The sequence below is a fragment of the Aythya fuligula genome, chromosome 24 (genome assembly GCF_009819795.1).
Source record: "Aythya fuligula isolate bAytFul2 chromosome 24, bAytFul2.pri, whole genome shotgun sequence".
NCBI lineage: Eukaryota > Metazoa > Chordata > Aves > Anseriformes > Anatidae > Aythya > Aythya fuligula.
The window spans coordinates 5,748,513-5,762,279 of record NC_045582.1 but is presented as its reverse complement, the minus strand read 5'-3'; the positions used below and the strand labels follow the sequence as shown (position 1 = coordinate 5,762,279).

The 13,767-nt window shown below is 63.8% G+C and overlaps 1 protein-coding gene across 1 annotated transcript; it reads left to right on the top strand.

Moving 5' to 3' along the window:
- The first annotated feature begins 6,438 nt into the window (after nt 1–6,438).
- Nucleotides 6,439–8,192, top strand: FZD2 (frizzled class receptor 2). Its single transcript, XM_032202732.1, has one exon. The coding sequence runs from the start codon at nt 6,446–6,448 to the stop codon at nt 8,117–8,119; it is 1,674 nt and encodes a 557-aa protein (XP_032058623.1). The 5' UTR covers nt 6,439–6,445; the 3' UTR covers nt 8,120–8,192.
- The last annotated feature ends 5,575 nt before the right edge of the window (nt 8,193–13,767 follow it).

Sequence of the window (13,767 nt, the reverse complement as noted above, 5' to 3'; positions counted from 1 at the left end):
ACATTGATGAGGTCTCCCCTCAGTCTCCTCTTTTTCAGGCTAAACAGGCCCAGTTCTCTCAGCCTGTCCCTGTACAACAGGTGCTCCAGTCCTCTCATCACCTCTGTAGCCCTCCTCTGGGCTCGCTCCAGTAGTTCCATGTCCCTCTGGTACTGGGGAGCCCAGAACTGGGCACAGGACTCCAGGTGTGGCCTCAGCAGGGCCGAGCAGCTGGGGAGCATCACCTCCCTGGAGCTGCTGGCAACCCTTCCGAATGCAGCCCCGCATCCCGTTGGCCTTCTTGGCCACAAGGGCACTTTGCTGCGTCCCGGTCAGCCTGCTGTCTGCCAGCACCACCAGGTCCCTCTCTGCAGAGCTGCTCTCCAGCAGGTCACCCCCCAGCCCGTGCTGGTGCTTGGGGTCATTCCTCCCTAGGTTTTGGGGTCATTCCTCCCTAGGTTTTGGGGTCATTCCTCCCAGACGCTCTCTGCTCCCCCGGCCTCCCCGCCTCCAGGCGTGATGGCTGCGTTTCGGGGGGGGGGGGGTTCTGCCTCCCCCTGCCCTTCGGGACCTGGCGCACCCGCAGCGAGCGGCCCTGTGCTCGGACACGCGTGTCCCGCGGCCTCCCCACCCGTGGGGCCGGGGGCTGCGCCCTGCGCCCTGCTCGGCCCCCACGAGAGGGAGCTCCTGCTCCAGGCAGGGCTGCGCCGGGGGCAGTGGGACCCTCGCCGTGGGCCCCCTGGGCTGCTCCCCGGCGGGATGGGGCCACGCGGAACAGCCCCACACGCACTTGGGGTCGGGGACGGGAGAGGGCTGGGGAGATGGAGCTCCCACGCACGCTTTTGGGGTCAGGGATGGGCGGCAGCCCCTCAGTTCAGGGTGCAGCACCGGGGAGATGGGGTCCCACAATCCAGGGTGGCTCCAAGGACCGGGGGACACAGCTGTGGGGCTGAGTCCCTGCTGGTGGCTTATGTCCCTTGTCAACGTGGCACCCCCGTCTTGCTGGGTTCATGTTTGCTTTTGTAAGGTTGTCCGGGGGGGGGGGGGGGGGGGGAGAGACTTGGCCCTGCCAGCTTGGACTTTGGTGTGAGGGGGGATCTGGCACCCCAGGGTGCCCCCACCAAGCAGCTGGGTGCCCTCTGTGATGCACAGGCACAGCCCGGCCCTGGTCCCCCACCACATGGGTCGTCAGGGGACACCGGTAGCTCCTGTCCTTCCCCAGCCTGGCCTTGCCCCATGCCTCAGTTTCCCTCAGCACTGAAGGCTTGGTCAGGGCCCAGCTGCGGCAACGGGGAACTGCAGCAGGGACCAAGCCCTCCTTGGGGTGCCAGCCCCGGGAGCACTCACGTCCCCAGGGGTGAGCTCCCTGCCCATGTGCTCCGTGCACACACATGTGCGAGCGCATGGGGACACGCAAGACACCAGCGGCGCCTTCGCCTGCGTGCCTGGGAGGTGGCAGCGTGTGCGTGCAGCACACACCTACACGTGTGAGTGCCCGTGTGCGTGTGTGCGAGCAGGGGGAGGCCGGAGCTGCTGCCTGGGAGCGCGGGAGGCCCCTTCCTGCAGGGCCGGGCCAGGCGCGAGGGGCTGGAGGAGGAGGCCCGGCAGAGGCCGCCTGGGCCCCCTCTGCTCTTGTAAAGCAGCTTTGTGCGGGGCTGGGCCCCAAGCTGCCGGCCGGGCAGGGAACGGAGCCTGGGGGGGCTGGAGAAGAACAGCCCCACACCCCCCGGCTGTCCCCCACACCCCGTGCCCAGCGGGGATGTGTCCAGCAGGGATGTGTGCCCCACAGGGATGTGTGCCCCATGGGGATGTGTGTGTGTCCCCGGTGACAAATCTGTGGGGTGGCTCAATATCTTCATTGGGCATGGGGACAGCTCAGTGTCCCCCCTTGGGACGCCCCCGACCTGGTGGAGACAGTTGGGGTGGCTGCGAGACACCATGGGGCCAGCCTACAGGGATGACTTGGGGTGGTGCTGGCACAGTTGGGGACAGGCAGTGCAGGGGACCCTGCGGGACAGCCTTCGCCCATGGCATGAGCACCTTGTGGCTGCTTGCCCCCTGTTCCCACACTGTCCCCAGGGAGGGGTTTACAGCCCCTGGCACCCCTGGCCCCTGCCGCGGGGTCACAGAGCGTGTAGCTCTGTCAAGGGACGAGTATAAATAGCAGCCAGTGCTGTCACCTCCTGTCACATGCCCACTGCTGGCAGGGTCCCCCCGGCATCTGTCAGGGGCACAGCTGTTCCCGGGACAAGGAGGGACGGCCACGCCATTGGGGCGCCCCGTCCCCTCCATGCACCCCCGCAGTGGGCACCCCACCCCACATGCCACTGGGGCCACCCACAGGAAGGGGCCACGGCATGGGGGCACGCAGCCGGGACATCGCTCGCTGCCTCGGGAACGCAGGGGACACATCCCGACCCAGCCCCGGGCTCCCCATGGGCACCCCATGAGCACATCTCCCTGCCAGCACCAGGGGCTTCCCTCCTTGGGGACCAGCAGGACATTTCTGACCCCAAACCAAATTAAAAAGGGGAAACGTTGGAGTTGGCAGGGCTGCAAAGCCTCCCGGCAGCCCCCACCTTGTGCCGCCCACTCTCACGAGCAAAAATTGTCACTGCTCAACCTGCCGCTCTAAAAATACCCTGTCCTGACAGCGACAGCTGCGGGACCAGGCGGCGGATGCCTTGGGGACCCGCTGGGGGCGGCCGCTGCCCGCACGTCCCCATCCTGGCCCACGTGCCCCCTTCCTCCTTGTGATGCTCCCAGCGCCCATTTTGGGGGGCCCCGAGCACCCTGCCCCGCCAGGCCCAGCCCGCTGCCCCCTTCTCCCCACCGGCCCGCGGCACCGTGCCCGCTCTGCCCCACGCGCCCGTCCTCCGGCACAGAGCCGGCCCCAGCACGCCGCGGTGGCTGTGCCTTGCGCTGCCCCCCCGGCCCTCCCCGAAGCCCCTAATCCATCTCTCGCAGCAGGAGATGCCTAAGCTGCCTTTTCATGCCGGCTCCTCCGCGCGCGAGCTCGCCGCGCTTTCAATACCGGGCGCTGGCAGGAGATGTGTCGGACAAGCTCGAGGGATCCCTCCCCTGCCAGCAAGGTCAAGGTGTGTGTAAGCCAGCTTCCCCGCGCGGCACGGCCCGTGGACGGGGCACGGCGGGGCCGGGGGCTGTGGCGGGGCTGGGGGAAGCCAAGCCCCAGCCCTCCCCACTCTGCACAGCCACGGCCAGGGGCAGCCGGCAGCCTCCTCAGCCCAGCCCAGGGACCCCACCGAGGCCACGGGGTGCCCAGCGCCCACCGGGGTGCCATGGGGCACCTCGCAGGGGGGCACCCCACAGCTCTCTGCCAGTGCTGCTCACAGACCCCACCAGCACACAGAGACACCGCGGAGCATTAGACCAGTGCAAACCAGTACGGACCAGTGCAAACCAGCCCCTGAGAACCACTGCCCTCCCTAACATGCAAGATAGAGCAGAAGCATGGAGCAACAAAGCTTCACACGGGTGTGCACACATAGACGTGTGTGTGCCAACATACACACACAGACAGAAGCACACACACACAGGTTCACACCTCTGCATGCAGACACACATGTGCACGCAGACATGTGTACAAACACGCCTGCAGCTGTTTCACACACGCATCCCCAACGCTCCCACCCCCAGCTCCCCTGGAGCCCCCGGTCATGCCTCCACATTCCCACACGCTCTCCCCTCCCACCGGGGCATCACACGTGTGCACTCTTGTACATGCGTGTGTGAGCACGTGTGCATGCTTCTACACGTGTGCGTGTGTGTGTGTGTGTGTGTGTGCGTGCCACCCCTGCAGGGGGTGCAGCCGGCCCCCGGTGCCCATGCTGGGGCCCCCTCAGTTCCCTTGGTGACAGCCCCCGGCCTCCGCTGGCACCTTGAGCCCACAGCCAGCCAGGCCTTTTGTGGCTGGTTTTAATTAGCGGCTCTTAAGTGTGAAACAAAGCCGAAGGCAGGGGCCAGAGGGGGGGGGGGGGGGGGTAAGGGGGGTTTCCTCTGAGCTGCCGAGGACCCCTGGGGCCACCCGCAGCAGGTCTCCATCCCGCTGTCCCCCAGCACGGCTGCTCCGCGCCCCGCTTTCTGCATCGCCCTCCTCCATGCCTTTCCCCAGGGCTTGAGGGGGAACCTGGGCATGGCCGGGTTTGATTCCAAACCAAAACCAAACCAAACCAAACCAAAATGATCCAAAACAAAACAAAAAAAGAACACAGCTAAACCGGGTCTCCCTCGTGGGCTGGGTGCTGTTTGTAGGGCTGCCAGAGCTCCCTGGTGGCTTCCTGCTGTGTCCCCCATCCATGGGCCTGCCGGCACCCCGATGGCTGGGAGAGTCCTGGGGATGGGGAGGGGGCAGGGACTGTACCAGGCTCTGGCAGGGCCACCAGGGCCACCGGGTGCAGCCCCTCTGGAGCTGGTGGCACCCATGGGCCTCCCCATGGGGACCTCAGGGTGCTGGGGGCAGGGGCAGGCAGCTCTGGGTGCCCCCAGCACCCCCAGTACTGCACTGGGACGAGGCCAGAGAGGGGAGCGGGGCAGTGTGAGTCCCTGGGAGGGGACAAGGGGAAGCAGCGAGCAGGAGGGACCTCCCGCGGTGTTCCCTGGGCCCCCCAGCTCCGTGTCCCCAGGAGGGCTCAGCACCCTCACCGTGTCCCCAAGTGTCCCCAGGGCCCAGAGGTGCTGGGGACCCCCCTGTCCTGAGCCACCAGCACCTGGGAGAAGGGGGGATGCCATGGGACAGCCCCCAGCCGGGCACAGCATTCCCCCACACACCCCGTCGGAAGCCAAAATCCCTAACTTTTAGGAAGCCAAAATCCCAAACTTTTAGGAAGCCAAAATCTCGAACTGTTAGGAAGCCAAAATCCCGAACTTTTAGGAAGCCAAAATCCCGAACTTTTAGGAAGCCAAAATCCCGAACTTTTAGGAAGCCAGGCTCCACGTGGCTGTGCAGGCACCTCCGCGCCGCCACCGTCCCCCAGCAGGGATGAAGCGTGGCAGTGGGGTACGCCGGGGGTGCCACCACCCAGCCCCATTCCCGTCCCTCTGAGGGGAGCCGGGGCCACCCCGCACAGCGGGACAGGACCGAGTGACCCGGCGGGAGGCCCGGATCCGGCCCCGCTCCAGCCCCCGCAGCCGGCGCCTTGCCAGCCTCCGCGGGATGGGGCCTGGTGCCGAGGTTCCCCGGGGGCCCCCGAGCCACCCTCGGGTGCCGTAGGCCCCTGAGACATTTGTCCCCGCGGTGCCACCGCCACGGCTGGGGCCAAGGGGACGCGGGACCCCCGGCAGGACAGGGCGGGGGGGGTGTCCCTGACACCCCGCGGGGACGAGCCATTGGCAGGGGGCCGGGAGGGCTGCTGGGGCGCGCGTCCCCCACGGCTTTGATTTTTTACATTTTATTTTAAATTTGATTTTACTTTTTTTTCTGGAGCCCCCCCCCCCCCCCGCCGCCCTTCCCCCTCGGCCGGGAGCCGCGCAATGGTTTCAATTACGCTCTGAAAAGCAGTGGGGCCCTCTTTTCAAGGCAGCCGGGCTGCTCCTGCTCACAACAAAAGCTTAAGTTACAGGAAAGGGAGAGCGAGGGAGGAGGGAGGAGGGAGCAGCCGGGGGAGAGAGCCCCGCGCCGGAGGACGGGGCCGGGGCCGGCGCTGGGAGGCCGCCCGCTGGCCCCTGCCGGACCCGGGGGGGCCCCCCCCGCCTGCCCCCGGCCCCCTCCCGCCGCCCCGTTTTGGGGGTGTCCCCCCCTTTCCACCCCCCCACCCCCCGCCCCGGGGCTCCGCGGGGGGCCCGATCCTGCCCCGCTGCCCCCCCCGGGGACCCCGAGCGGGTTGGGGGGGGGCTGGGGAGGGAGGGGACACCCCCAGGGAAGGGAAATTCCGCCCCCCAAAATCCTCTGTGCTCCCCCCAAAAAGCAGCCCCCCCCCACACCCCGCGGGAGGGGGGTCAGGGCTCGGGGGGGGGGGCGGGGAAGTTTCGGAGCACCGAAAAGGTTTGGGGGGGGGGGGGGGGGGGGGGGGGGGGGGGGAGGGGCCCGGTGCCCCCCGGTGCCGGCCGGGGGGGGGTGGAGGGGGGGGGTCAGAGGGGGCGGGGCGGGGGGCGGGGCTTCGGCGGCGTTTGAATGTGATTGGCGGGGCGGGGGGCGGGGCGGGGGGGGGCCGCTCCTCCCGGCGGGCCCGCGGCGCTGCCCCGCACAAAGGCGGCGGGAGGGGAGCGGGGAGCGGCCGCTGCGCTGCGCTGCCCCCCCCCGAGCGGCTCCGGGACCCCGGCAGCGGCAGCCCCCCCCCCCCCCCGCCCCGTCCCGGGACCGGCCCTCCGGGACCAGCACACACCGGGCGGGCCCCCCCTTTCCCCTCCCCGCCCCGGACCCCCCTCCCTTTCCCCTTTTACCCTTCCCTTCCCCAGTACCGGGACCCCCCCCCCCCCCCCCTCCCCAAGCCCTCCGTTCCCCGGCACCATGCGGGGCCCCCCCGGCCCCGCGCTGCCCGCCCTGGTGTGGCTGCTGCTGGGGCTGAGCGCGCCCGGCCGGGGCCAGCTGCACGGCGAGAAGGGCATCTCCATCCCCGACCACGGCTTCTGCCAGCCCATCTCCATCCCGCTCTGCACCGACATCGCCTACAACCAGACCATCATGCCCAACCTGCTGGGCCACACCAACCAGGAGGACGCGGGGCTGGAGGTGCACCAGTTCTACCCGCTGGTCAAGGTGCAGTGCTCGCTGGAGCTCAAGTTCTTCCTCTGCTCCATGTACGCGCCCGTCTGCACGGTGCTGGAGCAGGCCATCCCGCCCTGCCGCTCCATCTGTGAGCGCGCCCGCCAGGGCTGCGAGGCCCTGATGAACAAATTCGGATTCCAGTGGCCAGAGCGGCTGCGCTGCGAGAACTTCCCCCGGCACGGGGCCGAGCAGATCTGCGTGGGGCAGAACCACTCGGAGGACGGCGGCTCACCGGCGCTGCTCACCAGCGCCACGCCGCCGGCCGGCCAGGGCACGCCGGGCGCCCCTCGCTACGCCACCCTCGACCACCCCTTCCACTGCCCGCGGGCGCTGAAGGTGCCCAGCTACCTCAACTACAAGTTCCTGGGCGAGAAGGACTGCGCGGCACCCTGCGAGCCCGCCCGCCCCGACGGCCACATGTTCTTCAACGAGGACGAGATCCGCTTCGCCCGCATCTGGATCCTCATCTGGTCCGTGCTGTGCTGCGCCTCCACCTTCTTCACCGTCACCACCTACCTGGTGGACATGCAGCGCTTCCGCTACCCTGAGCGGCCCATCATCTTCCTCTCGGGCTGCTACACCATGGTGTCGGTGGCCTACATCGCTGGCTTCGTGCTGGAGGAGCGGGTGGTTTGCAACGAGCGCTTCCAGGAGGACGGCTACCGCACAGTGGTGCAGGGCACCAAGAAGGAGGGCTGCACCATCCTCTTCATGATGCTCTACTTCTTCAGCATGGCCAGCTCCATCTGGTGGGTCATCCTCTCCCTCACCTGGTTCCTGGCCGCCGGCATGAAGTGGGGCCACGAGGCCATCGAGGCCAACTCACAGTACTTCCACCTGGCCGCCTGGGCCGTGCCGGCTGTCAAGACCATCACCATCCTGGCCATGGGGCAGATCGACGGGGACCTGCTGAGCGGCGTCTGCTTCGTGGGGCTCAACAACATCGACCCGCTGCGGGGCTTCGTGCTGGCCCCGCTCTTTGTCTACCTCTTCATCGGCACCTCCTTCCTGCTGGCTGGCTTCGTCTCCCTCTTCCGCATCCGCACCATCATGAAGCACGGCGGCACCAAAACCGAGAAGCTCGAGCGGCTGATGGTGCGCATCGGCGTCTTCAGCGTCCTCTACACCGTGCCGGCCACCATCGTCATTGCCTGCTACTTCTACGAGCAGGCGTTCCGCGAGCACTGGGAGCGCAGCTGGATCAGCCAGAACTGCAAGAGCCTGGCCATCCCCTGCCCGCTCCACTTCACGCCCCGCATGAGCCCGGACTTCACCGTCTACATGATCAAGTACCTCATGACTCTCATCGTTGGCATCACCTCGGGCTTTTGGATATGGTCAGGCAAAACCCTGCACTCGTGGAGGAAGTTCTACACGCGGCTCACCAACAGCAAGCAGGGCGAGACGACGGTGTGACCGTGGCCCGCCGCTCACCCGGGGCTCTGTGTTTTTGGGGGTATTTTTATTTTTTAGATTTATTAACGTCTAAGGGGTGTCTCTCTCTCTCTTTGATTTTTTTTTTTTTTTTTTGTAATTAAACCTGTAAATAGCATTTGTAAATTTAATTATATATTTCTATTTAAAACACATAAAAAAGAGGAAAAAAGGAGGAAAAACAAAACAGGAAAAAACAAACAACTGAACTGCCGAGAGCGTGAAGAGGCTGGGCTGGGAGCGGCGCCTCGTCCTCCCTATCTCCCCCTTCTTTTTGCTACCGAGGGTTTGGGTTTTTTTCCTGCCTTCCCTCCCCTCTCTGTGCCTTGGCAGCGGCCGGGCGGCGGAGCCGCAGCGGCGGATCTGCTGTTTGTCTTGGCCGGGGGCGGCCGCTTGCCGTTGAACTTCCATAAAAGCCCGATCTGTGGCGGCTCTCCCCCGGCGGGGCAAGCTGGGGCGTCACGGATACGTGGAAAATGGAGTGGGGACAAAAAAAAAAAAAATCTCGGGTTTTTTTTTTTTTTCAATCGCTGTTTGGAAACTTACCAAGAAAGGTTTGGGGATTTTTTTTTTTTTTGGTTATTTTTTTAATCCCCCACCTCCCCTTGCTGTCCCAACCCCCCCCCCTCGGCCAACCCCCGCTTCGCTTTCCTTCCCAACTCCTTTTTAAAGCCGCGTCCTTTGCAAATACAAACGAGTAAAACAATCTGCTGACTTATTCCTAAAGGCTATTTTTTTATTCCCCAAATCAACAGTTGGGGGGTCGCCCATGAGTGCTGCTGGCAGGGGTGGCAGGAGGGTGTAAGGGATCGGGGACCCCCCGGGTTGATTTTTGTGCCCTGTGTGTGAAGCAGCATCTCCCTCCAGCTGCAAACAAAGAGCTTTTGCAGAAGGAAAAAAAAAAAAAAAAAAACTATTTCACAAAAACCAGAGGATTTCCCCGCTGCAGGGCACGCTTGCAGCAATGGGCTGGGAGCGCGGTGTCTGGGAGCATGGTTGGGTGCCTAACCCCTAAAGGAAATAGCTCACATTTTCTGCAGGATTAGGTTTTAGGCTGTGCCACGGGGAGGTTGAAAACACGTGGAAAAGTCCACGTCCCGGCACTGCGGCTGGCCCCAGGTCAGTTCCCTGCAATTTGGGCTGAAAAAGAGAAAATGAGGTACTTGGAGTCTTGTCCCGCAGCATCGCTGGCGGCGGCAGGGTACACAGAGCTCGGATTTACATTAAAAAACAAACCCAACCTTTCCCAAATGGAGAAAGTTTGGTGTTTGGGGGCATCCTGCGGTCTCCCCCAAACCAGCCCCAGCACCTTGAGGCAGCTTCGCCCCCTGCGCCTTCAGGGACACTTCTGGGTCTGCCAAGAAAAGCTTTGTGAGCCAAGTTTCTCTCGCCCCTTCCTCGGAAAAGCATCAGCCCAGGTGCTCTCCGAACACCACAAATCCTGTACACGCCAAATCCTGCATGCCCCAAAAATTAAAAAAAAAAGAATTTAAAAAATTGATTTGGGGCAGCTGCGGGTGAGAGCTGAAAGGGTTAAGGCAGCGCCTTGCGCGTCTCCAGTGCACATTTTGGAAAGGAAAAACTCTTTGGATCCGGTTTAATTTTCCAGCGATGAGCTGGGGGGGGAGAGCAGGGGGGAAACGTCTCCAGGTCTTTTTTTTTTTTTTTTTTAAATTATTATTATTTTTTCCCCCTCTACAGTTTGGAGCATCAAGCTGGGCTGGCCAGGGCCTTCTGGAAATAGGAATTTAAGCGGGGCTGAGTTCTTATTTCTGCGGCTGCTCCCGGGGACAAAACCCCGCAGGGCTGGGCATCCCGCCACCCCGAACCTCCACACCCCGTGGGCTTGGGGCTTTTAACACCCCGCGCGTGCGTCCTCGAGGCGGGGGGAAAACACAGGGCGAGGGCTCCTAAAGGGAACCAGATGGGAGCGGGGCCCTCCCCAGCCCCCCCGGGGCCGCATCCAGCCCGGGTGCAGCAGCTGGTTCTTGTTACTTGCTCTGAGGAAGGCATCCGAGCCCTGCTCCGACCAAGACGGATCACACCCAGCTCCGCATCCCTTTGTGCTTTTTGGGATTTTTTTTTTTTTTTTTTTTTTTTCCAGAGGCGAAACTGCAGTGCGCAAATCGCCAGGGGACAGAGCGGGGGGAATGTAAACTCTGCGGCCAGGAATGCAGGATCTGGCCTTTCTTAAAGCCTCCCGTGCCCCCGCTCAGCAAAACACAGCCAGCACCTCGCAGCTCACGCCGGGGGTGCCCCTGGGGGGTCTGCTCCCTGCCCCCCCCTCTCCCCGGGGTCTCCCAGCCTCTTGTGGGCACTGGGGTTTGAACCAAAAGGGGGAGTTTGTTCATATCCTGCCCTGCCTGCGGGGCTGAGCCTGGGATCTTTCAGATAGCTTTTTGGGGGAGTTTTTTTGGGGGGGTGAGTGGAGCAGGGAGGGAGCTGGAGGGTGTGAGCAAAGCCCCCTGTATCCCCTCGCTGACCCCTGGTGCGTGACCCCAGGTCCAGCCTTGGGGACAGGTCACCCAAAGGATGTCCCTACGGATGGGTCACCCCGGGTCCAGGACCCCAGTGATGGGTCACCCTAGGGATGGGTCACCCCAGGCCCTCCTAACCCTGGGTCACCACAGGACGAGCTTGCCCCAGGTCACCCTTTGGGATAGGTCACCCACAGGGCCAGGAGACCCCCCCCCAGCTGGTGACAAAGTTGGGACATGGGACACTGGGTGCAACCCCTGCCAGCGCCCACGGGGGCCAACCCTGGGGGTCCCCACTGGGATTTCGGGGTGCTCAGCTGTGCTGACGCCATCCTCCTCTCCCTCTTCCAAGCAAAGTAAAGAGGCTGGGCCGGGGGGGGGCTTTGATGTCCGCTAATGAGCCCCGCTCTGTTTTCACAGCTGTCCCAGCACAGCAGAAGTCAATTAACCTCTCCCCCACCCCCGCCGGGCACCCACCGCTCGTCCCACTGGTGACATCGGTCTGTAGGTGACACCGGAGCTTTGGTGACCTCCCCAAAGCCTCGCTCAGGTTTTTGGTCTTTGGTGACATGGGGGTGACCCCCACAGCATCCTCCCAGCCCCAGCAAGGAGGAACTGGGAAAATAACTGGTTGGACTGGGAGAAGTGTAGGTCAGGGATGTCCTCGAGGCCGCTGCCCCCTGACCTGTGAGGTCCCCTGGCCCATGGATTCCTCTGCCTCGCGGCCATGAAGTCTCCTGTCCCTGTCCCATGGGCTGTCCCATGCCCAGCCCCATTAGCAACCCTATCGTCATGGCCCATGTCTCCCCTGCCCCATGGAAGTCCTCACCCCTTGTCCCTGCCCCATGGCGACCAGTCCCAGCAGCTCAGCCCCAGCTGACAGTCCGGTTGAGGCATGGGGGTCCATCTGTCATGCACCCCTAGTAATTAGGGACCTCCCTAATGAGGGTTGAGACACTATCCTACAGGGACACCGTCCCCATCCCACTGCCCTGCCTGAACAAAGTGGGACCGGTGGGAGTAGGACCCTGGCTCCTGGAGGGTGTAGGGCAGGAGGGCACAGGGCTGCCTCCACCCCAACACCCTCCTGGAGCCCCCGGGATGAGGTGGTGTGATGGTCGGTCTCCTTCTCTGTGCCTTGCCTTGAGGACTTAGGACAAGCAGATGTGGTGCCCCTTCTTCATCCCAACAGCCCTCCTGGAGAAGGTGGGATGGATGGAAAAGGGAAGGGTGGACATGGGATGGATGGAACTGGGATGGAGGGACATGGGGTGGGTGGACATGGAGATGGATGGAAGTGGGACGGAGGGACATGGGATGGAGGGACACAGATGAGTGGACATGGGATGGGCAGACACGACACGGGATGGGTGGACATGGGTGGGTGGATATGACACCCCACCTCCATCCAGAACCCCATCTAGAGAACGTGGGATGGATGCACAGGGGTGGGTGAACATGGGATGAGTGTCCATGGGACAGGAGGTCATAGGGTGCACGGACGTGGGACAGCTGGACGGTGGCACGGCACCCCACCTCCCTCCCCGCGCCCACTGGGACCGTGCTGCCCCCCCTGCTCCAGGACCCTCGTCCCTGCCCTGTCCCCCTCCCGCTCCCCAGGGTGGCCGCGGCCGCGCGGGCTGTTCCGGCGCAGCTGTCCCGCGGGGAGGAGGGCGCGGGGGCCGGGGCAGGAATTCGGCCTGGCCTGGGCAGCGAGCGGCGGCTCCGGAGACAGAGCCGCCTCTGAATGCGGGGAATGTTTTTGCAGCTGGAGTCGATTAGGGGAGGGCTCCGCGGCTTTATTAATCCCAGCGTTATTGCTCAAGAGGCGCGGGAGGGCGGGTGTGCGAGGGGGGGAGGCGCTTGGGTGTGCGAGGGGGTGTGCAAGGGGGCGCGTGCAAGGGGGAGAGCATGTGCAAGGATGGGGTGTGAGGGGGCGCGGGTGGGTGCAAAAGCGGGCATGTGTGTGCAGATGAGTGTGCAAAGGGGAGCGCATGTGCAAGGGGAGTGTGCACGCAATGGGAAGGCACTTGGGGCTGCAAGATGGGGTCTGTGCAAAGGGGAGCATGTGTGTGTGCAAGGGGGTCATGTATGTTAAAGGGCATGTGTGCAATGAAGAACACGTGTGTGCAAGGGGATGATGTGGGTTAAAGAGTGTGTGTGCAATGAAGAGCATGTATGTGTGAGCAGGGCATGTGTGCAATGAAGAGAATGTGTGTGCAAGGGGATCATGCACATTAAAGGGGGTGTGTGCAATGAAGAGCACATGTGTGTGCAAGGGGGCACAAGGAGTGTGTGCCTGAAGGAGAACACGTCCTGCATGCGTGCAGAGCGCTGTGTGCATTCAAATGGGGTGTGTGAGCACACAGATGTGTGTGGGGGAGCACGTGCACACACATGTGCAAGGAGGGGACACACACCACAGACATGTGCTTGTGAGTGGGTGTGCAGACGTGTGCTCACCAGAGCAGATGGAGGTGCACACCACCAAGCAGGCGCCTGGCATGGGGGGTGTGAACAGACCAGTAGGGCCCATACATGTGCACATTATGTACACGCACACTTAGGCACAAGCACACACTGTGCACATGCACCCCCTGAGTGCACACAGACACATTTATGCCCACACGTGCTCAGATGTGCACACGCACATGCACGTATGGTGCAATGCTGCAGGCAAGTCTGCGTGCAAGCTTGCATACATGCCTGAACACATCCGCACACGTGAACAGGCACACACGCACGCATGCACACGTATGCATGTGTAAGCACACGTACACATGTGGGGGTTGTGCCTGGGAGGGAGGCTCCCCCCATGGAGGTTTCCCCACCGTGGAGGCTCCCCCCATGGCAGAGGCTCCCCGCGAGGGAGGCTCCCCCCGCGAGGGAGGTCTCTGACCGTGGCCATTCCTCCATCACGGAGGATTTCCCCACCACGGAGGTTGCCCCACAGCAGAGGTTCCCCACAGCGGAGGTCTGCCTACAGTTGAGGCACCCCATGAGGGAGGCCTCCCCCGTTTTGGAGGGTTCCCCGTACGGGAGGTGCCCCCATGGCAGAGGTTTCCCCCACAGAAGAGGTTTAACTAAAATGGAGGTTTTCCTGATGAGGGAGGCTCTCTGCAATGAAGGGGGAAAACCCCACAGCAGAGGCTC